General features: G+C 43.1%; 1 protein-coding gene across 2 annotated transcripts in view; it reads right to left on the bottom strand.

Moving 5' to 3' along the window:
- Nucleotides 1-1,300: 1,300 nt before the first annotated feature.
- st6galnac3 (ST6 (alpha-N-acetyl-neuraminyl-2,3-beta-galactosyl-1,3)-N-acetylgalactosaminide alpha-2,6-sialyltransferase 3) overlaps nucleotides 1,301-25,784 on the bottom strand; it is a 63,594-nt gene continuing 39,110 nt past the window's right edge. For both annotated transcript variants that reach the window (XM_036986763.1, XM_036986764.1), the window contains exons 2-5: nucleotides 25,653-25,784; nucleotides 16,474-16,674; nucleotides 15,442-15,650; nucleotides 1,301-1,993 (exon numbers count right to left, since the gene is read on the bottom strand). The exon at nucleotides 25,653-25,784 is cut by the window's right edge. In XM_036986763.1, coding sequence (XP_036842658.1) covers nucleotides 1,882-1,993; nucleotides 15,442-15,650; nucleotides 16,474-16,674; nucleotides 25,653-25,784 — 654 coding nt within the window. In that variant the 3' untranslated portion in view covers nucleotides 1,301-1,881. The remainder of the gene's footprint in view (nucleotides 1,994-15,441; nucleotides 15,651-16,473; nucleotides 16,675-25,652) is intronic.

Below are 25,784 nucleotides of genomic sequence, written 5' to 3'. Positions count from 1 at the left end.
ACCTCCACTTAATCTGATGTGAATTAGACCAGACAGCTATCCTCTACAGTATCTACTGATAATGAGACCATGCAGCTAACCTCTACAGTATCTACTGTGAATGAGCCCAGACAGCTAACCTCCACAGTATCTGATGAGAATGAGACCAGACAGCTAACCTCCACAGTATCTGATGAGATTGAGACCAGGCAGCTAACCTCCACAGTATCTGATGAGATTGAGACCAGGCAGCTAACCTCCACAGTATCTACTGAGATTGAGACCAGGCAGCTAACCTCCACAGTATCTACTGAGAATGAGATCAGGCAGCTAAACTCCACAGTATCTACTGAGAATGAGACCAGGCAGCTAACCTCCAAAGAATCGACTGAGATTGAGACCAGGCAGCTAACCTCCAAAGAATCGACTGAGATTGAGACCAGACAGCTAACCTCCACAGTATCTGATGAGAATGAGACCAGGCAGCTAACCTCCACAGTATCTACTGAGATTGAGACCAGGCAGCTAACCTCCACAGTATCTACTGAGAATGAGACCAGACAGCTAACCTCCACAGTATCTGATGTGAATGAGACCAGGCAGCTAACCTCCACAGTATCTACTGAGAATGAGACCAGTAAGCTAACCTCCACAGTATCTACTGAGAATTAGACCAGGCAGCTAACCTCCACTTAATCTGATGTGAATTAGACCAGGCAGCTAACCTCCACTTAATCTGATGTGAATTAGACCAGACAGCTATCCTCTACAGTATATACTGAGAATGAGACCAGGCAGCTAACCTCCACAGTATCTGTGTGAATGAGACCAGATAGCTAACCTCCACAGTATGTGTGTGAATGAGACCAGACAGCTAACCTCCACAGTATCTGGTGAGAATGAGACCAGACAGCTAACCTCCACAGTATCTGGTGAGAATGAGACCAGGCAGCTAACCTCCACAGTATCTGATGAGATTGTGACCAGGCAGCTAACCTCCACAGTATCTACTGAGATTGAGACCAGGCAGCTAACCTCCACAGTTTCTACTGAGAATGAGACCAGGCAGCTAACCTCCACAGTATCTGATGAGAATGAGACCAGGCAGCTAACCTCCACAATATCTACTGAGAATGAGACCAGACAGCTAACCTCCACAATATCTACTGAGAATGAGACCAGACAGCTAACCTCCACAGTATCTACTGAGAATGAGACCAGGCAGCTAACCTCCACAATATCTACTGAGAATGAGACCAGACAGCTAACCTCCACAATATCTACTGAGAATGAGACCAGACAGCTAACCTCCACAGTATCTACTGAGAATGAGACCAGACAGCTAACCTCCACAGTATCTACTGAGAATGAGACCAGGCAGCTAACCTCCACAGTATCTACTGAGAATGAGACCAGGCAGCTAACCTCCACAGTATCCTAAGTATGGAGACATAATTATATTTATTAGGAAGTCACAAACGACACACTATTCCCTATGTACTACACAAGTTTTGACCAGGGCCCATAGGGACACCCATAAGCTTCTGGTCTAAAGTTGTGCACTATATAGGGAATATGGTGCCTTCGGGTTCTGGTCTAAAAGTAGTGCACTATGTAGGGAATAGGGTGACAAATAGGTAAGGTTGTGACTGTATCCAAAATGGGCTCTGGTGAAAGGAATAGGGACATGGTGCCATTTTAATGTCTGGAAACTTATTGTTTCTGTGTGCATTCCTTATTGATGAACAGTAAAGTTAATCAATCTATCCATCAATCCATCAATCCATCAATCAATCAATCCACCAATCCATCCATCAATCAATTAATCCATCCATCAATCCATCCATCCATCCCTCAAACCATCCATCCATCAATCAATCCATCAATCAGTCAGTCTGTGTCTTACTTGCAGTAGGTGTCGTTGATCATGCCGTAGACGTGGATCTCTTTACACATGTCCATGGCCAGGATCAGAGTGAACCAACCGGTACTGAGGTACGAACCAGACTGGATCCTACACACACACACACACACACACACACACACACACACACACACACACACACACACACACACACACACACACATATACACACACACACACACACACATATGCACACACACACACACACACACACACACACACACACACACACACATATACACACACATGGAGAGAGACAGAGAGACAAGGGGTGAGATCACAAATCACACAGAAATCTTTTCTTTCACTTCATGGCTGGTTGTTGGAGGTCAATCAATGCCTTATGTTCCTCGGTAGGCCGTCAATGTGTTCTTAACTGACTTGTCGTGTTAAATAAAGGTTAAATGAAAAAACATATATATTAAATATGTACTGTATATATATATATATATATATTAAATATGTACTTTATATATATATATTAAATATGTACTGTATATATATATATTAAATATATATTAAATATATACTGTAAATATATTACATATATATTAAATATATACTGTATGTATAAATATATACATATATATATTAAATATATACTGTATGTATATATATATTTAAAATATATACTGTATGTATGTATATTAAATATATACTGTATGTGTATATATATACTGTATATATATACACATATTAAATATATACTGTATATATATATATATATAAAATATAAAATATATGTAGCATATCTATATATATATATATATATATATATATATTAAATATATGCAGTATATCTATATATATATATATATATATATATATATATTAAATATATGCTGTATATCTAAATATATATATTAAATATATACTGTATATATCTATATTAAATATATGCTTGTATATCTATATATATATATATTAAATATATGCTGTATATCTAAATATATATATTAAATATATACTGTATATATCTATATTAAATATATGCTGTATATCTATATATATATATTAAATATATACTGTATATATCTATATTAAATATATGCTGTATATCTATATATATATTAAATATGTACTGTATATATATATATATATATAAAATATATACTGTGTGTATATATATATATATATATATATATATATATATATATATATATTAAATATATACTGTATATGTATATATATATATTAAATATATACTGTGTATATATATATATATTAAATATATGCAGTATACCTATATATGTATATATATATATGTTTACCATGAAATGCTTTGTTACCGAGGCAGAGCAATCAACTTGCTTCTCCAAAGGTGACATCGGGTCTGAGATTAATGACCAAAAGTGACATCTGGTCTGAGATTAAGGACCGAAGGTAACATCGGGTCTGAGATTAAGGACTGAAGGTAACATCGGGTCTGAGATTAAGGACCGAAGGTAACATTGGGTCTGAGATTAAGGACTGAAGGTAACATCGGGTCTGAGATTAAGGACTGAAGGTAACATCGGGTCTGAGATTAAGGACCGAAGGTAACATCGGGTCTGAGATTAAGGACTGAAGGTAACATCGGGTCTGAGATGAATGACCAAAGGTGACATCGGGTCTGAGATTAAGGACCGAAGGTAACATCTGGTCTGAGATTAAGGACCGAAGGTGACATCGGGACTGAGATTAAGGACCAAAGGTAACATCTGGTCTGAGATTAAGGACCGAAGGTGACATCGGGTCTGAGATTAAGGACCGAAGGTGACATCGGGTCTGAGATTAAGGACCGAAGGTAACATTGGGGGTGAGATTAAGGACTGAAGGTGACATCGGGTCTGAGATGAAGGACCGAAGGTGACATCGGGTCTGAGATTAAGGACCGAAGGTAACATCGGGTCTGAGATTAAGGACCGAAGGTAACATCTGGTCTGAGATTAAGGACCGAAGGTAACATCAGGTCTGAGATTAAGGACCGAAGGTAACATCAGGTCTGAGATTAAGGACCGAAGGTAACATCAGGTCTGAGATTAAGGACCGAAGGTGACATCAGGTCTGAGATTAAGGACCGAAAGTAACATCGGGTCAGTAACTCTGCTTTCCCTGGCTGAGTCCTAAATGGCATCCCATTGGCCAGGTCCCTTGGGGAATAGGGTGCCATTTGGGATACAACCTCTGATTTGAATTGCCTGCCTGTCCCATGCAGCAGCCAGTCACTGTTGTTAAAATCAAACATGATAAACACTTAGTTTGGTGCAATCTGTGCTGCAGGCTTTAGACTGAGGAAAATCAATGCTTTAAAGGCCCAATGCCTGCCGTTTTTATAGAAATCATTTCCTGGTTGCTAAAAATTCAAATACTTCACCTAATTTCAGTTTATTTGACTAAACAAGCGAGTATAGTGTAGAGAATCATTGTGTTGTTGTAGTCTACTGTACATGCTAAGGCTAACCCACAGGCAGAAAGAGAGAGATCAGTCCTGATATGAATGCTGTTCGGTATAATCTACTCAGGTCAGGGATGTGTGTATAGTACCGTAGAGAACAGTGACTGTGTTGAAGACTACACTGATCTCAGGTCAGGGATGTGTGTATAGTACCGTAGAGAACAGTGACTGTGCTGAAGACTACACTGATCTCAGGTCAGGGATGTGTGTATAGTACCGTAGAGAACAGTGACTGTGCTGAAGACTACACTGATCTCAGGTCAGGGATGTGTGTATAGTACCGTAGAGAACAGTGACTGTGCTGAAGACTACACTGATCTCAGGTCAGGGATGTGTGTATAGTACCGTAGAGAACAGTGACTGTGTTGAAGACTACACTGATCTCAGGTCAGGGATGTGTGTATAGTACCATAGATAACAGTGACTGTGTTGAAGACTACACTGATCTCAGGTCAGGGATGTGTGTATAGTACCGTAGAGAACAGTGACTGTGCTGAAGACTACACTAGTGCAGTCCTCTCAGTCATCCATCCTCCCCCCCATCCAGAAACCTTTCCCAGCCTGCTGCTGACTCACCTCCAGCCATTTCACTCACTTCCTCCTATTTGCCAGCCCCCTCCAGCCCTTCATCAGAGCAGACCAACTCTCTCACTCTGTTAAAGGCTTGACATTCAATCAACACCCTCCATCTCTCTCTCTCTCTCTCATCACCAACTCCTCCTCAAGCCCTTCATCAGAGCAGACCAACTCTGTCAGTCACTCTGTTAAAGGTCTGACATTGAATCAGCTATTCTATCTTCTTCTATGTGCGTGTGTGCGTGTGCGCGTGTGCGACTTAATGATGGAACCCTGTGCCAGCCAGTCACATTACTTTAACAGCAACGAATCGATCTGAAACTCAGACATCAGAGACAACCTCCTCTCCTCTCCTCTCCTCTCCTCTCCTCTCCTCTCCGGAAGGAGAGTTGTATGGCATTGAAGCTCGTCTGGAGGTTAGTTAACACAGTGTCCAAAGAAGGGCCAGAAGTATACAGAATGGTGTCGTCTGCGTAGAGGTGGATCAGAGAATCACCCGCAGCAAGAGCAACATCATTGATGTACACAGAAAAGAGAGTCGGCCCGAGAATCGAACCCTGTGGCACCCCATAGAGACTGCCAGAGGTCCGGACAACAGGCCCTCCGATTTGACACACTGAACTCTATCAGAGAAGTAGTTGGTAAACCAGGGGCGAGGCAATCATTTGAGAAACCAAGGCTGTCAAGTCTGCCAATAAGAATGTGGTGATTGACAGAGCCAAAAGCCTTGACCAGGTCGATGAATACTATATAATATTGTCTCTTATCAATGGCGGTTATGATGTCATTTAGAACCTTGAGCGTGGCTGAGGTGCACCCATGATCAGCTCGGAAACCAGATTGCATAGCGGAGAAGGTACGGTGGGATTCAAAATGGTCGGTAATCTGTTTGTTAACTTGGCTTTCGAAGACCTTAGAAAGACAGGGTAGGATAGATATAGGTCTGTAACAGTTTGGGTCTAGATTGTCACCCCCTTTGAAGAGGGGGATGACCGCGGCAGCGTTCCAATCTTTGGGAATCTCAGACAATACGAAAGAGAGGTTGAACAGGCTAGTAATAGGCAGATCATTTTAGAAAGAGAGGTTCCAGATTGTCTAGCCCGGCTGTTTTGTAGGGGTCCAGATTTTGCAGCACTTTCAGAACATCAGCTATCTGGATTTGGGTGAAGGAGAAATGGTGGGGGCTTTGGCGGGTTTCTGTGGAGGGTGCAGGGCAGTTGACCGGGGTAGGGGTAGCCAAGTGGAAAGCATGGCCAGCCGTAGAAAAATGCTTATTGGGCCCAGGGGCTGACTATGTCCTAGATGCTCTCCCTATAGGGGCCCAGGGTCTGACCATGTCTTAGATACTCTCACTATAGGGCCCAGGGTCTGACCATGTCCTGGATGCTCTCCCAATAGGGCCCAGGGTCTGACTATGTCCTGGATACTTCACTATAGGGCCCAGGGTCTGACCATGTCCAAGATGCTCTCCCTACAGGGCCCAGGGTCTGACCATGTCCTAGATGCTCTCCCTATAGGGCCCAGGGTCTGACCATGTCCTAGATGCTCTCCCTATAGGGCCCAGGGTCTGACCATGTCCTAGACTCCCTATAGGGTCCAGGGTCTGACCATGTCCTAGATGCTCTCCCTATAGGGCCCAGGGTCTGACCATGTCCTAGATGCTCTCCCTATAGGGCCCAGGGTCTGACCATGTCCTAGATGCTCTCCCTATAGGGCCCAGAGTCTGACTATGTCCTAGATGCTCTCCCTATAGGGCCCAGGGTCTGACCATGTCCTAGACTCCCTATAGGGCCCAGGGTCTGACCATGTCCTAGATACTCTCACTATAGGGCCCAGGGGCTGACCATGTCCTAGATACTCTCCCTATAGGGCCCAGGGTCTGACTATGTCCTGGATACTTCACTATAGGGCCCAGGGTCTGACCATGTCCTAGATACTCTCCCTATAGGGCCCAGGGTCTGACCATGTCCAAGACTTCCTATAGGACCCAGGGGCTGACCATGTCCTAGATACTCTCCCCAGAGGGCCCAGGGGCTGACTATGTCCTAGATGCTCTCACTATAGGGCCCAGGGGCTGACCATGTCCTAGATGCTCTCACTATAGGGCCCAGGGGCTGACCATGTCCTAGATACTCTCGCTATAGGGCCCAGGGGCTCTGGTAAAAAAAGAAAGACCTAAATAAGGAATAGATTGACATTTGGTCTTGTATGACCTCTCTAACCTTCAACCTTAAACCTTCAACAGTAAACAATATAATATGTGCCTCCCCCCAACATACGATCCTTGTAGGGACCAAACAATTGAGGCCCATTCAAAATCCTATTTCGCTTAACCCCTAATCCTAACCCTAAAACTAACCCCTAACCATAATTCTAACCCTAAACCTAACCCCTAACCATAATCTTAACCCTACACCTAACCCCTAACCATAATCATAAACCTAACCCCTAACCCCTAATCCTAACCCTAAACCTAACCTCTAATCCTAACCCTAAACCTAACCCCTAACGATAATCATAACCCTAAACCTAACCCCTAACCATAGTCATAACCCTAAATCTAACCCCTAACCATAATCATAACCCTAAACCTAACCCCTAACCCTAAACCTAACCCCTAACCCTAAACCTAACCCCTAACCATAGTCATAACCCTAAACCTAACCCCTAACCCCTAACCCTAAACCTAACCCCTAACCCTAAACCTAACCCCTAACCCTAAACCTAACCCCTAACCATAGTCATAACCCTAAACCTAACCCCTAACCCTAAACCTAACCCCTAACCCTAAACCTAACCCCTAACCCTAAACCTAACCCCTAACCCTAAACCTAACCCCTAACCATAATCATAACCCTAACCCTAACCCCTAACGATAATCATAACCCTAAACCTAACCCCTAACCATAGTCATAACCCTAAACCTAACCCCTAACCCTAAACCTAAGCCCTAACCCTAAACCTAACCCCTAACCCTAAACCTAACCCCTAACGATAATCCTAACCCTAAACCTAACCCCTAACGATAATCATAACCCTAAACCTAACCCCTAACCATAATCCTAACCCTAAACCTAACCCCTAACCATAGTCATAACCCTAAACCTAACCCCTAACCATAATCCTAACCCTAAACCTAACCCCTAACCATAGTCATAACCCTAAACCTAACCCCTAACCCTAAACCTAACCCCTAACCCTAAACCTAACCCCTAACCATAATCATAACCCTAAACCTAACCATATTCATAACCCTAAACCTAACCCTAACCCCTAATCCTAACCCTAAACCTAACCCCTAACCATAATCATAACCCTAACCCCTAATCCTATCCCTAACAACTAACCCCTAATCCTAACCCTAAACCTAACAACTAACCCCTAATCTTAACCCTAAACCTAACAACTAACCCCTAATCCTAACCCTAAACCTAACAACTAACCCCTAATCCTAACCCTAAACCTAACAACTAACCCCTAATCCTAACCCTAAACCTAACAACTAACCCCTAATCCTAACCCTAAACCTAACAACTAACCCCTAATCCTAACCCTAAACCTAACAACTAACCCCTAATCCTAAACCTCTAACCATAATTCTAACCCTAACACTTTGTTGCTTTTTGGATTTTGTCTTGTTGCTCTGTATGCTACGTCTTGCTTGTTCTATGTTGCTCTGTCTGTATGCTACGTCTTGCTTGTCCTATGTTGCTCTGTCTGTATGCTACGTCTTGCTTGTCCTATGTTGCTCTGTCTGTATGCTACGTCTTGCTTGTCCTATGTTGCTCTGTCTGTATGCTACGTCTTGCTTGTCCTATGTTGCTCTGTCTGTATGCTACGTCTTGCTTGTTCTATGTTGCTCTGTCTGTATGCTACGTCTTGCTTGTTCTATGTTGTTCTGTCTGTATGCTACGTCTTGCTTGTTCTATGTTGTTCTGTCTGTATGCTATGTCTTGCTTGTTCTATGTTGTTCTGTCTGTATGCTACGTCTTGCTTGTTCTACAGTGCCTTGCGAAAGTATTCGGCCCCCTTGAACTTTGCGATCTTTTGCCACATTTCAGGCTTCAAACATAAAGATATAAAACTGTATTTTTTTGTGAAGAATCAACAACAAGTGGGACACAATCATGAAGTGGAACGACATTTATTGGATATTTCAAACTTTTTTAACAAATCAAAAACTGAAAAATTGGGCGTTTTTTGTTGATATACATGTTGAAGAGGGTGGGGCTTAAGCTGCAACCCTGTCTCACCCCACGGCCCTGTGGGAAGAAATGTGTGTGTTTTTTTTGCCACACACTTGTTGTTTGTGTACTTGGATTTTATAATGTCGTAGGTTTTTCCCCCAACACCACCATCCATCAGTTTGTATAGCAGACCCCCATGCCAAATCTCTCCATCTGTCTGGAATCTGTCCTCTCTCTTCATTCCTCAGGGATCTCATTCTCTTTGCCTCTTTCTCTCTCTCTCCCCCTCCTCTCTCTCTCTCCCTCTCCCCCATCTCGCTCTCTCCCCCCCATCTCTCTTTCTCTCTCCCTCTCCCCACCATCTCTCTCTCCCCCCCATCTCTCTCTCTCTCTCCCTCTCATCTCTCTCTCTCTCTCTCCCCCTCCCTCTCTCTCCCCCTCCCTCTCTCCCCCCCTCCCTTAATTGCCTTGTCCTATAAAGCACGTCAACACAGACATAGACGATAGGGAGAGAGGGAGGGAACAGAAAGGAGGGGAGAGAGGTTGGAGTGGGAGGAAGGTGGGGAGAGATGGAGACAGGACAAGGACAGAGGGGCGAAGAGAGAGAGATGGACCCCCCAAGCGGTCAGTGCCCTGAGCAAGCTTTTCGTCTTGTCCAACTGACCAGCTAGTGTCGTGGAAAATGACATAATTAGTCATGCTATCCCGTGTTTTGCTGCTTAAAGAATAGTCTCTTGTTATATGCTAGTGTTTTTTCTAACCTGATACAACCTTGTCTCGGTAGGACTGAGTCATAAGACTGGACTTACAGCTAAGAGACGTTTGGGTGCAACCGAAAGCATGTGAAAATCCCGTGGGTTTACTATCTACAGAAAGCCCCACGTATGGAACCTTGCAGAAAGGAGCACAATATAGTGTTTGTTGTTGTGAATGCAGTTAGACGGTTGATCCCTCTATCAACCTCTTAAGTTTACACAGACGATAAATGACTTTTTACACAGTATCTGCTGACAGCCACGTATACAGAAAGAGCTTGTATGTGTTTTCTCTATAAAAGCATTGAACTGTTCGTTGAGCTTTTCAACTATGCACTGTAGCTGATTCTGCATTTTTGCAAATCTTATAATAAAGTTTTTTGTGTTTGAACTCATCTGTAGTCTCTCTTCCCTTTGATTAGATATTCCATGACACTAGCTACATTAGATGGATGTTTATAAAACCTCTCCTTCCCGCATTGAGATGTTCCCATATGACCCCAGCATTTATCAAGGCAGTAGCCCCACAGTGCCCGCAGGCCAGACATCACACAGCCAGCCCTCCCACCACAGTAACAGTGTTGACTGAGTTCCAGGCTCTGGTTCTCTCCTCTTTTAAAGAGACGACACATCCTAATGTCTCACCAGATGGTACTGAATGGAGACAGACAAAAAAAACATGCTCTCCTCTCCCTTCATCATCTGTCCTCTCCCTTCATCCTCTCTCTTCCTCTCCCTTCATCCTCTCTCCTCTCCCTCCCTCTCTCCTCCCCCTTCATCCTCTCTCCTCTCCCTCCCTCTCTCCTCCCCCTTGATATCTCTCCACCTCCTCTCCCTCCCTTCTTTTCCTCCCCCACCATCCCCCATTCTCAATCCCTCTCCATCCGACTCTCTCTGTCTTCTCCCTTCATCCCCCTTATCCCTCCCTCTCCTTCCCCTCCCTCTCTCTCATCACCCTCCTCCCTCCCTCTCCTTCCCCTCCCTCCCTCTCCTCCATCCCTCCCCCTCCATCCCCCCTCCTCCCTCCCTCTTTCTCCTCCCTCTCTTACCTTATGGGAAAGTATCTGTGTGTGTGTGTTTGATGTGACACAGCCTGCTCCATTTATTCCCCCATCGTAATAGGTAATATACATCAAAACCACTGACATATCATGGTAGGGATGAAGAGACAGAGGGCGGGTGAGAGAACGAGAAAGAGAACGAGAACGAGAACGAGACAGATGTAGGGAGACAGATGTCTCCAAGGAAATGGTTTCAAGCACATGCATGGAGTAATGCATTCAGTACGTTGGTATATGAATATTTAAAAATATATATTTTGAGTGCTGCATTGGGGCTGAGTGATGAATTGGGGCTAAGTGATGCATTGGGGCTGAGTGATGCATTAGGGCTGAGTGATGCATTGGGACTGACTGATGCATTGGGGCTGAGTGATGCATTGGGGCTGAGTGATGCATTAGGACTGAGTGATGCATTAGGGCTGAGTGATGCATTGGGGCTGAGTGATGCATTGGGGCTGAGTGATGCATTGGGGCTGAGTGATGCATTAGGGCTGAGTGATGCATTGGGACTGACTGATGCATTGGGGCTGAGTGATGCATTGGGGCTGAGTGATGCATTAGGACTGAGTGATGCATTAGGGCTGAGTGATGCATTGGGACTGAGTGATGCATTAGGACTGAGTGATGCATTAGGACTGAGTGATGCATTGGGGCTGAGTGATGCATTGGGACTGAGTGATGCATTAGGACTGAGTGATGCATTGGGACTGAGTGATGCATTGGGACTGAGTGATGCATTAGGACTGAGTGATGCATTGGGACTGAGTGATGCATTGGGACTGAGTGATGCATTAGGACTGAGTGATGCATTGAGACTGAGTGATGCATTAGGACTGAGTGATGCATTAGGACTGAGTGATGCATTGGGACTGAGTGATGCATTGGGACTGAGTGATGCATTGGGACTGAGGGATGCATTAGGACTGAGTGATGCATTAGGACTGAGTGATGCATTGGGACTGAGTGATGCATTGGGACTGAGTGATGCATTGGGACTGAGTGATGCATTAGGACTGAGTGATGCATTAGGTGTGAGTGAAGCATTAGGGCTGAGTGATGCATTAGGGCTGAGTGATGCATTAGGGCTGAGTGATGAATTAGGGCTGAGTGATGCTGAGTGATGCATTAGGACTGAGTGATGCATTAGGACTGAGTGATGCATTAGGACTGAGTGATGCATTAGGACTGAGTGATGCATTAGGACTGAGTGATGCATTAGGACTGAGTGATGCATTGGGACTGAGTGATGCATTAGGACTGAGTGATGCATTGGGACTGAGTGATGCATTGGGACTGAGTGATGCATTGAGACTGAGTGATGCATTGGGACTGAGTGATGCATTGAGACTGAGTGATGCATTGGGGCTGAGTGATGCATTGGAACTGAGTGATGCATTAGGACTGAGTGATGCATTGAGACTGAGTGATGCATTGGGGCTGAGTGATGCATTGGGACTGAGTGATGCATTAGGACTGAGTGATGCATTGAGACTGAGTGATGCATTGGGACTGAGTGATGCATTAGGACTGAGTGATGCATTAGGACTGAGTGATGCATTGGGACTGAGTGATGCATTAGGACTGAGTGATGCATTGGGACTGAGTGATGCATTGGGACTGAGTGATGCATTAGGACTGAGTGATGCATTAGGACTGAGTGATGCATTAGGACTGAGTGATGCATTAGGACTGAGTGATGCATTAGGGCTGAGTGATGCATTGGGACTGAGTGATGCATTGGGACTGAGTGATGCATTGGGACTGAGTGATGCATTGGGACTGAGTGATGCATTGGGACTGAGTGATGCATTGGGACTGAGTGATGCATTGGGACTGAGTGATACATTGGGACTGAGTGATGCATTGGGACTGAGTGATGCATTAGGACTGAGTGATGCATTATGACTGAGTGATGCATTAGGGCTGAGTGATGCATTAGGGCTGAGTGATGCATTAGGGCTGAGTTTCTCTTGGTCTGTATAGTCTATATACATCCATGGCTTTCTCAGTATCTTAATAACATGAGATCATGAGGAAGGCACATCTGACATCCACAACACCCCTCCTGATCATCAGGTAGACAGATCCAATTTACTGTCTTTCTGTTTCAAACACATGAAATGAGAAACTGTCATTGTTCCTGAACAGTGTACCGTGTTGTGCATAATGCATTCTGTCAGTGATGTGTGTGTGTGTGTGTTGGGCCATGCGTTCTGTTCTGTAGTGGATCTGAAGCAGTCACTTTAGATTGCCGTGGTTACAGCTTTGTGTGAAACGGGAACCAATCACATCCTGGCAGACACATTAAAAAACCTGCTGTGAACATAACCTCTGACCCTGTCTCTCTGTCTAATCCAACTAGAACAGGAATAGAACCTCTGTCCCTGTCTCTCTGTCTGATTAAACTAGAACAGGAATATAACCTCTGTCCCTGTCTCTCTGTCTAATCCAACTAGAACAGGAATAGAACCTCTGTCCCTGTCTCTCTGTCTGATTAAACTAGAACAGGAATATAACCTCTGTCCCTGTCTCTCTGTCTAATCCAACTAGAACAGGAATAGAACCTCTGACCCCGTCTCTCTGTCTAATCCAAATAGAACAGGAATAGAACCTCTGACCCTGTCTCTCTGTCTAATCCAACTAGAACATGAATAGAACCTCTGTCTCTCTGGCTAATCCAACTAGAACAGGAATATAACTTCTGTCCCTGTCTCTCTGTCTAATCCAACTACAACAGGAATAGAACCTCTGTCCCTGTCTCTCTGTCTAATCCAACTACAACAGGAATAGAACCTCTGTCCCTGTCTCTCTGTCTAATCCAACTGCAACAGGAATAGAACCCCCATCTCTCTGTCTGATTCAACTAGAACATGTTGTCGTCATGTTGTGTTGCTACCATGCTGTGTTGACATGTGTTGCTACCATGCTGTGTTGTTGTCTTAGGTCTCTCTTGTATATCCTTCCTGTTTGGCCCTGTCCGGGGGTGTCCTCGGATGGGGCCACAGTGTCTCCTGACCCCTCCTGTCTCAGCCTCCAGTATTTATGCTGCAGTAGTTTATGTGTCGGGGGGCTAGGGTCAGTTTGTTATATCTGGAGTACTTCTCCTGTCCTATTCGGTGTCCTGTGTGAATTTAAGTGTGCGTTCTCTAATTCTCTCCTTCTCTCTTTCTTTCTCTCTCTCGGAGGACCTGAGCCCTAGAACCATACCTCAGGACTACCTGACATGATGACTCCTTGCTGTCCCCAGTCTACCTGGCCGTGCTGCTGCTCCAGTTTCAACTGTTCTGCCTTATTATTATTTGACCATGCTGGTCATTTCTGAACATTTGAACATCTTGACCATGTTTTGTTATAATCTCCACCCGGCACAGCCAGAAGAGGACTGGCCACCCCTCAGAGCCTGGTTCCTCTCTAGGTTTCTTCCTAGGTTTTGGGCTTTCTAGGGAGTTTTTCCTAGCCACCGTGCTTCTACACCTGCATTGCTTGCTGTTTGGGGTTTTAGGCTGGGTTTCTGTACAGCACTTTGAGATATCAGCTGATGTACGAATGGCTATATAAATAAATTTGATTTATAGAGCCAAAAAGATTGGAGAAGTGGTTTACCCATACATCTCCATTTTGGATAGATAATTCTTTGTGCTGTTGTTTGTTTAGTGTTTGGTTAGAATCTATGGATTCTTCAAACACATTGAGATGATTTCTGACGTGCTGGTCCTTCTTTTTACGTAGTGCATTTCTGTATTGTTTTCGTGATTCACCATAGTGAAGGCGTAGGCTCAGGTTTTCTGGGTCTCTTTATGGGTCTCTCCATCTCTCTCCATCTCCCTCCATCTCTCTCCATATCTCCCTTGGTCTCTCTCCGTCTCTCTCCCCATCTCCCTCCATATATCTCTCCATCTCTCTCCGTCTCTCTCCCCATCTCCCTCCATATATCTCTCCATCTCCCTCCATCTCTCTCTCCATCTCCCTCCATCTCTCTCCGTCTCTCTCCCCATCTCTCCACATCTCTTTCCCCATCTCCTGCCATCTCTCTCCATCTCTCTCTCTCTCTCCCCATCTCCCTCCATCTCTCTCTATCTCTCTCCCCATCTCCCTCCATCTCCTGCCATCTCTCTCCGTCTCTCTCCCCATCTCCCTCCATCTCTCCACATCTCTCTCCCCATCTCCCTCCATCTCCTTCCATCTCTCCACATCTCTCTCCCCATCTCCCTCCATCTCCGTCCATCTCTCCACATCTCTCTCCCCATCTCCTGCCATCTCTCTCTATCTCTCCACCTCTCTCCATCTCCCCCCATCTCTCAACATCTCTCCATAAGGCCCTGGTCAGAAGTAGTGCACTATATCCTTATGACACTCCATAGGGCCCTGGTCAGAAGTAGTGCACTATATCCTTATGACACTCCATAGGGCCCTGGTCAGAAGTAGTGCACTATATCCTTATTCCTTATGACACTCCATAGGGCCCTGGTCAGAAGTAGTGCACTATATAGGGAATAGGGTGCCATTTGGGAGCCAGTCTCACCTGTCCTTCCCGGTCTCCTTCTTGAACACCATGTCACAGTAGTTCATGCGTTCCTCTGTGGTGAGGTAGATCCTAGCCTGGGGGTACTTCTCTACAGCCTGTCTCAGCATGTTGTACACAATGCCCTTCCCATCCTTCCTCATGTTCCTCAGAGGACCCCACACCACATATACCGTGTCGTTGGCCTGGCCAAAGAAGTACTGAGGCCTCTGATAAGAAGAAGAAGAAGAAGAAGAAGAAGAAGAAGAAGAAGAAGAAGAAGAAGAAGAAGAAGAAGAAGAAGGAGGAGAATGAGAAGAAGAAGGAGAAGAAGAAGAAGAAGAAGAAGAAGAAGAAGAAGGAGGAGGAGGAGAAGAAGAAGAAGAAGGAGGAGAATTAGAAGAAGAAGGAGAAGAAGGAGAAGAAGAAGGAGGAGGAGGAGAAGGAGAAGGAGGAGGAGGAGGAGGAGGAGGAGAATGAGAAGGAGAAGAAGAAGAAGAAGAAGAAGGAGGAGGAGGAGGAGGAGAAGAAGAGATGGGTTAGCGTTTTCATGGACCCAAAGATATTTACATTTTAGTAATTTAGCAGACATGCTTATCCAGAGCAACTTACAGGTAGATATCAAAGATCTCCGCAGAATCAGGAAGAATGAAATACACACTACAATAGTAACACACTGAATCATGAACACTCTGAGGAAGACGTCAGCTTGGTGTCCAAACCTCTACTAATCCTGACCAATGGATTTATACTTATTAATTAAAAAAATATATATACAGTGCCTTGCGAAAGTATTCGGCCCCCTTGAACTTTGCGACATTTTTGCCACATTTCAGGCTTCAAACATAAAGATATAAAACTGTATTTTTTTTGTGAAGAATCAACAACAAGTGGGACACAATCATGAAGTGGAACGACATTTATTGGATATTTCAAACTTTTTTAACAAATCAAAAACTGCAAAAATTGGGCGTGCAAAATGATTCATCTTGAAGAGGCAAAACACTCCACTAATACTATCAGTAAGAAGAATAAGGAGTAAATTAAACCCACCTGTAGCAGCAGGGGCACAGAGGTGTGAGAGACGACCCGGAGGGTGGTGCGGTGCCCCACGTCGTGTTCGAACCCGCGCGTCGGGGCGTTGTTCATACGCCAAATACAGGAGGAGTGGTCGATCTCCGGCCCTGCCGCCTGGCCCAACATCTGACCTGAACTGGACACCACGGAGCAGACCTCACAGTGTAGCTTCAGCGGCTGGAAGGAGGAGGAGCCGAGAGGAGAGGACTGTTATTACAGTATTAGATATGTTAACTTCGGACCCAATACATCACTGAGGCCAAGCTTCCTGCCATCCAGGACCTCTATACCAGGCGGTGTCTGCCTCCACATTGACTCTGTACCGTAACACCCTGTATATAACCTCCACATTGACTCTGTACCGTAATACCCTGTATATAGCCTCCACATTGACTCTGTACCGTAATACCCTGTATATAGCCTCCACATTGACTCTGTACTGGTACCCCCTGTATATAGCCTCCACATTGACTCTGTACCGTAACACCCTGTATATAGCCTTTACATTGACTCTGTACCGTAATACCCTGTATATAGCCTCCACATTGACTCTGTACCGTAATACCCTGTATATAGCCTCCACATTGACTCTGTACTGGTACCCCCTGTATATAGCCTCCACATTGACTCTGTACCGTAACACCCTGTATATAGCCTTTACATTGACTCTGTACCGTAACACCCTGTATATAGCCTCCACATTGACTCTGTACCGGTACCCACTGTATATAGCCTCCACATTGATTCTGTACCGGTACCCCCTGTATATAGTCTCCACATTGACTCTGTACTGGTATCCTCTGTATATAGCCTCTACATTGACTCTGTACCGTGACACCCTGTATATAGCCTCCACATTGACTGTACCGGTACCCCCTGTATATAGCCTCCACATTGACTCTGTACCGTAACACCCTGTATATAGCCTCCACATTGACTCTGTACCGTAACACCCTGTATATAGCCTCCACATTGACTCTGTACCGGTACCCCCTGTATATAGCCTCCACATTGACTCTGTACTGGTACCCCCTGTATATAGTCTCCACATTGACTCTGTACTGGTATCCTCTGTATATAGCCTCTACATTGACTCTGTACCGTGACACCCTGTATATAGCCTCCACATTGACTCTGTACCGGTACCCCCTGTATATAGCCTCCACATTGACTCTGTACCGTAACACCCTGTATATAGCCTCCACATTGACTCTGTACCGTAACACCCTGTATATAGCCTCCACATTGACTCTGTACCGGTACCCCCTGTATATAGCCTCCACATTGACTCTGTACTGGTACCCCCTGTATATAGCCTCCACATTGACTCTGTACCATAACACCCTGTATATAGCCTCCACATTGACTCTGTACCGGTACCCCCTGTATATAGCCTCCACATTGACTTTGTACCATAACACCTTCTATATAGCCTCTTATTGACTCTGTACCGTAACACCCTGTATATAGCCTCCACATTGACTCTGTACCGTAATACCCTGTATATAGCCTCCACATTGACTCTGTACCGTAATACCCTGTATATAGCCTCCACATTGACTCTGTACCGTAATACCCTGTATATAGCCTCCACATTGACTCTGTACCGTAATACCCTGTATATAGCCTCCACATTGATTCTGTACCGGTACCCCCTGTATATAGTCTCCACATTGACTCTGTACTGGTATCCTCTGTATATAGCCTCTACATTGACTCTGTACCGTGACACCCTGTATATAGCCTCCACATTGACTCTGTACCGGTACCCCCTGTATATAGCCTCCACATTGACTCTGTACCGTAACACCCTGTATATAGCCTCCACATTGACTCTGTACCGTAACACCCTGTATATAGCCTCCACATTGACTCTGTACCGGTACCCCCTGTATATAGCCTCCACATTGACTCTGTACTGGTACCCCCTGTATATAGTCTCCACATTGACTCTGTACTGGTATCCTCTGTATATAGCCTCTACATTGACTCTGTACCGTGACACCCTGTATATAGCCTCCACATTGACTCTGTACCGGTACCCCCTGTATATAGCCTCCACATTGACTCTGTACCGTAACACCCTGTATATAGCCTCCACATTGACTCTGTACCGTAACACCCTGTATATAGCCTCCACATTGACTCTGTACCGGTACCCCCTGTATATAGCCTCCACATTGACTCTGTACTGGTACCCCCTGTATATAGCCTCCACATTGACTCTGTACCATAACACCCTGTATATAGCCTCCACATTGACTCTGTACCGGTACCCCCTGTATATAGCCTCCACATTGACTTTGTACCATAACACCTTCTATATAGCCTCTTATTGACTCTGTACCGTAACACCCTGTATATAGCCTCCACATTGACTCTGTACCGTAATACCCTGTATATAGCCTCCACATTGACTCTGTACCGTAATACCCTGTATATAGCCTCCACATTGACTCTGTACCGTAATACCCTGTATATAGCCTCCACATTGACTCTGTACCGTAATACCCTGTATATAGCCTCCACATTGACTCTGTACCGTAATACCCTGTATATAGCCTCCACATTGACTTTGTACCATAACACCTTCTATATAGCCTCCTATTGACTCTGTACCGTAACACCCTGTATATAGCCTCCACATTGACTCTGTACCGTAATACCCTGTATATAGCCTCCACATTGACTCTGTACCATAATACCCTGTATATAGCCACACTATTGTTATTTACTGCTGCTCTTTAATTACTTGTTACTTTCATATATTTTTTTGTGGTATTTTTCTTAAAACTGCGTTGTTGGTTAATCCTTGTAAGTAAGCATTTCACTGTAAGGTATACACTTGTTGTATTCAGTGCATTTGACAAATAACATTCCCAGGCCCCTGAACCTGTGTCCAGATTTGTTTTGGATTGGACTGTGACCGAAGGACTGGGATGTTTTTTCATTAATCAATTAGTTGTTTTTTGTATCAAAAATATTACATTCCGTAATGGACATTTTATTTTTTCTACAATTTACTACCTGTACAGTAGGTGGCGGTATGCACTTAACATGTGTGTGAATTCCATTATACCAGAGAAGAAGAAGAAACATGAGAACATCGTCGTAAGAGATTGGATTATTGTAGCAGTGTTGAATGTCCAAACTGAATTAGCTAACTAGCTATTATGTTAAGGTACAATTATTTTAGTTAAAAAGTTGTTCATTTGTTTGTTGCTGGGCAGTGACGTTGCATCGTCGACATTAACATTGGGGCGGCAGGGTAGCCTAGTGGTTAGAGTGTTGGACTAGTAACCGGAAGGTTGCAAGTTCAAACCCCCGAGCTGACAAGGTCTGTCGTTCTGCCCCTGAACAGGCAGTTCTGCCCCTGAACAGGCAACCCACTGTTCCTAGGCCGTCATTGAAAATAATAATTTTTTCTTAACTGACTTGCCTAGTTAAATAAAGGAAAAATAAAAATTAACAGACACGTTAACCAGCAAATAATGTACTATCTATCTAGCTAACGTTAGGTCACAGACTTGCAACCTTCGGTCTCTGCTTTGGCAACATGACACCATTAACAACTGAATACAGGCTTGCTAATTAGCATTACATTCCTCCTGCTAGTAACCTCTTTTCTCCGGGAGACACCAACGTGTACAGGTCTCCAAGAGCGAAGAAGCTATTCTGTTAGCAGGTCTCCCAGAGCGAAGAGGCTATTCTGTTAGCAAGTCTCCTGGAGCGAAGAAGCTATTCTGTTAGCAGGTCTCCTGGAGCGAAGAGGCTATTCTGTTAGCAGGTCTCCTGGAGCGAAGAGGCTATTCTGTTAGCAGGTCTCCCAGAGCGAAGAAGCTATTCTATTAGCAGGTCTCCCAGAGCGAAGAAGCTATTCTGTTAGCAGGTCTCCCGGAGCGAAGAAGCTATTCTGTTAGCAGGTCTCCTGGAGCGAAGAGGCTATTCTGTTAGCAGGTCTCCTGGAGGGAAGAGGCTATTCTGTTAGCAGGTCTCCCAGAGCGAAGAAGCTATTCTGTTAGCAGGTCTCCCGGAGCGAAGAGGCTATTCTGTTAGCAGGTCTCCCGGAGCGAAGAGGCTATTCTGTTAGCAGGTCTCCTGGAGCGAAGAGGCTATTCTGTTAGCAGGTCTCCTGGAGCGAAGAGGCTATTCTGTTAGCAGGTCTCCCAGAGCGAAGAAGCTATTCTGTTAGCAGGTCTCCTGGAGGGAAGAGGCTATTCTGTTAGCAGGTCTCCCGGAGCGAAGAGTGTGTGTGTGTGTGTGCGTGTGTGTGGTCAATTATTTGTGACATTGTGGTTACAATGAATAATGTAAAACGAATTAAATGAAATAAATCCTAATTAATAATCAGATGAGTTGTTGTGAGCTTGTCGTTATTCCTACACACCGATTAGCCTCCAGAGTTCCTTTTTCCAATCAACAACGTGGAGAACAAACATATTAACTGTAGGCCTAGATACTGCAGGCAGTGAAATCTGATGAAAAATGTACCTGGTGATATAATATTACTGCGGGACTAAGACCTAAGGGTTTAACCTCGTGAATGAAGGATGCCTCTTTATGAGATCGGAGAGCCGATCCATTACCCCAACAGTTATTTAGCCTAATTGTTTTTGACTCCAGACAGTAGGCTAGTGTTTGTCTCTCCTGTATATTAGTTTGTCTACATGTCTATTCAACATTTGGATAAAAAAATATATTAAAAAATCCATGTCGTGCAATGAGGCAAATAACAATAACTTTAAAAACAGTAAATTCATCACTCAGATTTATTATTTAATGAGCTGTAAAGGAACAAGTATATTTTTCGGAAAAATAAACTGTAATTGTGCCATTGTGTTCACCCAAGTTCTCTTTCAACTTCTGGACCACCCGCCAGCTGATTGTCTTGCCCGATGTAGGACTCCATAGTGTGAGAGGAGAGAGACTCGTGGACAGAAACATTCACACCTCCATTTCATTTACAAAAGAATAGTGTCAAACAGCTGGGCGTGTGTGAATGCTGCTGTCAGTCATCTCAGCGAGGGTAGAGGAGCCAGTCTGATAACTAGAAATAGACCACTGCGGTTCACAATCCACTAGCAAGCTGCGAGAATACTGATGATAGCTGATGGTAAATGGCGAGAGTCGTTTTTCATCATTTTGTTTTAAGCCTTCCCAAAACCATAGCCCTAAGCTTAAAACCACTTAGTATCAAGGTAAGACCCAAATGCAGACTGTGTGAAGTAACAATGTTTATTTTAACAACAGGGGAAGGCAAACGACAGGTCAAGGCAGGCAGGGGGCGATAATCCAGAGTAGGAGCAAAGGTACAGGACGACAGGAAGCTCAGGGTCAGGCGGGCGGGTACAGGGTCAGGCGGGCGGGTACAGGGTCAGGCGGGCGGGTACAGGGTCAGGACAGGCGGGTACAGGGTCAGGCGGGCGGGTACAGGGTCAGGACAGGCGGGTACAGGGTCAGGCGGGCGGTTACAGGGTCAGGCGGGCGGGTACAGGGTCAGGCGGGCGGGTACACGTAATGATTATACGTAATGATTATAAGTAATGATTATAAGTAATGATTATATGTAATGATTATAAGTAATGATTCTAAGTAATGATTATACGTAATGATTCTAAGTAATGATTATAAGTAATGATTCTAAGTAATGATTATACGTAATGATTATACGTAATGATTCTAAGTAATGATTATAAGTAATGATTATACGTCATGATTCTAAGTAATGATTATAAGTAATGATTATACGTAATGATTATATGTAATGATTCTAAGTAATGATTATACGTAATGATTATACGTAATTATTCTAAGTAATGATTATACGTAATGATTATATGTAATGATTATACGTAATGATTCTACGTAATGATTATACGTAATTATTCTAAGTAATGATTATACGTAATGATTATAAGTAATGATTATAAGTAATGATTATATGTAATGATTATAAGTAATGATTCTAAGTAATGATTATACGTAATGATTATACGTAATGAGTCTAAGTAATGATTATAAGTAATGATTATACGTAATGATTCTAAGTAATGATTATAAGTAATGATTATACGTAATGATTATATGTAATGATTCTAACTAATGATTATACGTAATGATTATACGTAATGATTCTAAGTAATGATTATACGTAATGATTATACGTAATGATTCTAAGTAATTATTCTAAGTAATGATTATACGTAATGATTATATGTAATGATTATATGTAATAATTATAAGTAATGATTATAAGTAATGATTCTAAGTAATGATTCTAAGTAATGATTATACGTAATGATTATAGGTAATGATTATAAGTAATGATTATACGTAATGATTATACGTAATGATTCTAAGTAATTATTCTAAGTAATGATTATACGTAATGATTATATGTAATGATTATATGTAATAATTATAAGTAATGATTATAAGTAATGATTCTAAGTAATGATTCTAAGTAATGATTATACGTAATGATTATACGTAATGATTATAAGTAATGATTATAAGTAATGATTATATGTAATGATTATAAGTAATGATTATAAGTAATGATTATACGTAATGATTATATGTAATGATTATAAGTAATGATTATAAGTAATGATTATATGTAATGATTATAAGTAATGATTATAGGTAATGATTATAAGTAATGATTATACGTAATGATTATATGTAATGATTATAAGTAATGATTATAAGTAATGATTATACGTAATGATTATATGTAATGATTATAAGTAATGATTATAAGTAATGATTATATGTAATGATTATAAGTAATGATTATAGGTAATGATTATAAGTAATGATTATACGTAATGATTATATGTAATGATTATAAGTAATGATTATAAGTAATGATTATACGTAATGATTATATGTAATGATTATAAGTAATGATTATAAGTAATGATTATATGTAATGATTATAAGTAATGATTATACGTAATGATTATAAGTAATGATTATAAGTAATGATTATAAGTAATGATTATACGTAATGATTGTACGTAATGATTATACGTAATGATTGTACATAATGATTATAAGTAATGATTATAAGTAATGATTATACGTAATGATTTATGGAAGTTGTTGTGAGACTGAATAGAGAAACACTATAGAAAGAAGCATCTGCTGGCATTGGTAGAGTCAGCCAGAGAATGAGAGAGGAGATGATGGCTACAATCTGGGTTGGGCAGAGTATAGGCCCGACATGCACCGTGTGAATGGCTGTTGGGCGTGCCCCTCGCTCAATGTACTGTAATTGTTGATGAATAAAATGTCCGCCCACAGAAAGCTTGAGACCCTCTCCTTTTCAACATTAACAGCAGAGTGAAAGTGCACTGTGTGTACGATGCAGAGCTGTGGGTCAGGTGGAAACGGTTTGACAGACTTACCTATTCAATCAATGAATTGGAATACCAAAGAAGTCATTCACTCTTGATGGACGATCAGCAGGACAAAATACTATTGATTGGCTATCAGCAGGACAATAGACTATTGATGGCCCTATTCTCTATATAGTGCACTACTTTAGACCAGAATCCTATGGGGCCCTATTCCCTACATAGTGCACTACTTTAGACCAGAATCCTATGGGGCCCTATTCCCTACATAGTGCACTACTTTAGACCAGAGTCCTATGGGGCCCTATTCCCTACATAGTGCACTACTTTAGACCAGAGTTCTATGGGGCCCTATTCCCTACATAGTAGGGAATCTCTGGGGGCCATTTGGGATACAGGCCCAGCCAGGAAAGTAAGACAATGAAGACAATGAAATATCCACACTGGCATACACACATCAAACAGCAAACCATTACCACGAGGTACTGAATGGTATCTACTGAGAGGTACTGAATGGTATCTACTGGGAGGTACTGAATGGTATCTCTGGGGGTACTGAATGGTATCTACTGGGGGTACTGAATGGTATCTACTGGGAGGTACTGAATGGTATCTACTGGGGGTACTGAATGGTATCTGCTGGGGGTACTGAATGGTATCTACTGGGGGTACTGAATGGTATCTACTGGGGGTACTAAATGGTATCTACTGGGAGGTACTGAATGGTATCTACTGGGAGGTACTGAATGGTATCTACTGGGAGGTACTGAATGGTATCTACTGGGAGGTACTGAATGGTATCTACTGGGAGGTACTGAATGGTATCTACTGGGGGTACTGAATGGTATCTACTGGGAGGTACTGAATGGTATCTACTGGGAGGTACTGAATGGTATCTACTGGGGGTACTGAATGGTATCTACTGGGGGTACTGAATGGTATCTACTTGGAGGTACTGAATGGTAGTGAATGGTATCTACTAGGTGGTACTGACTGGTATTGATGGTATATATTGGGAGGTACTGAATGGTATTGATGGTATCTATTGGGAGGTACTGAATGGTATTGATGGTATCTATTGGGAGGTACTGAATGGTATTGATGGTCTCTATTGGGAGGTACTGAATGGTATTTATGGTATCTATTGGGAGGTACTGAATGGTATTGATGGTATCTATTGGGAGGTACTGAATGGTATTGATGGTATCTATTGGGAGGTACTGAATGGTATTGATGGTATCTATTGGGAGGTACTGAATGGTATTGATGGTATCTATTGGGAGGTACTGAATGGTATTGATGGTATCTATTGGGAGGTACTGAATGGTATTGATGGTATCTATGTAAATCTGTTCCAGCGACTACAGCAGGGTGACGGCGCCAGGTCGTTAGTAAAGACTTTTGAAAAGTAAAGGGGCCTAGACAGCTGCCCTGGGGAATATGGTCTGTTGGACAGGCAACACTATTATACACATACCTTTTTACAGCAGAAGACTATGATCGATAATGTCAAAAGCTGCACTGAAGACTAACTAAACAGGCCCCTCAATCTTTTTATATTCAATTTCTCTCAGTCAATCATCAGTCATTTGTGTAAGTGCCGTGTACTGTATGTTGAATGCCCTTCTTTAAAAGCGTATTGAAATTCTGTTAGGATAACGGATCATATCTTTCACCTGGATTCACCTAGCCAGTCGATGTCATGGAAAGAGCAGGTGTTCTTAATGTTTTGTATACTCAGTGTACACTTGAATTAGTATCTGTGTGTTTGTTCTTCGTGTGTGTTTTCCTCACCTCCTGATTAGGGATGCTGACGTATCCCAGGTGAGGTTTGAAGGCCTTGTGAGTCTGCCTGGAGAACATCCAGTGGCTGCTGAAGGTTTGTCCGAAGACTGGTTCCAGGAGGAAGTATGGCTTCTCTGAGTA

The sequence above is a fragment of the Oncorhynchus mykiss genome, chromosome 8 (genome assembly GCF_013265735.2).
Source record: "Oncorhynchus mykiss isolate Arlee chromosome 8, USDA_OmykA_1.1, whole genome shotgun sequence".
Classification (NCBI taxonomy): domain Eukaryota; kingdom Metazoa; phylum Chordata; class Actinopteri; order Salmoniformes; family Salmonidae; genus Oncorhynchus; species Oncorhynchus mykiss.
Note: the sequence above shows the minus strand (reverse complement) of the source record. Positions and strands in the feature narration are given on the sequence as shown.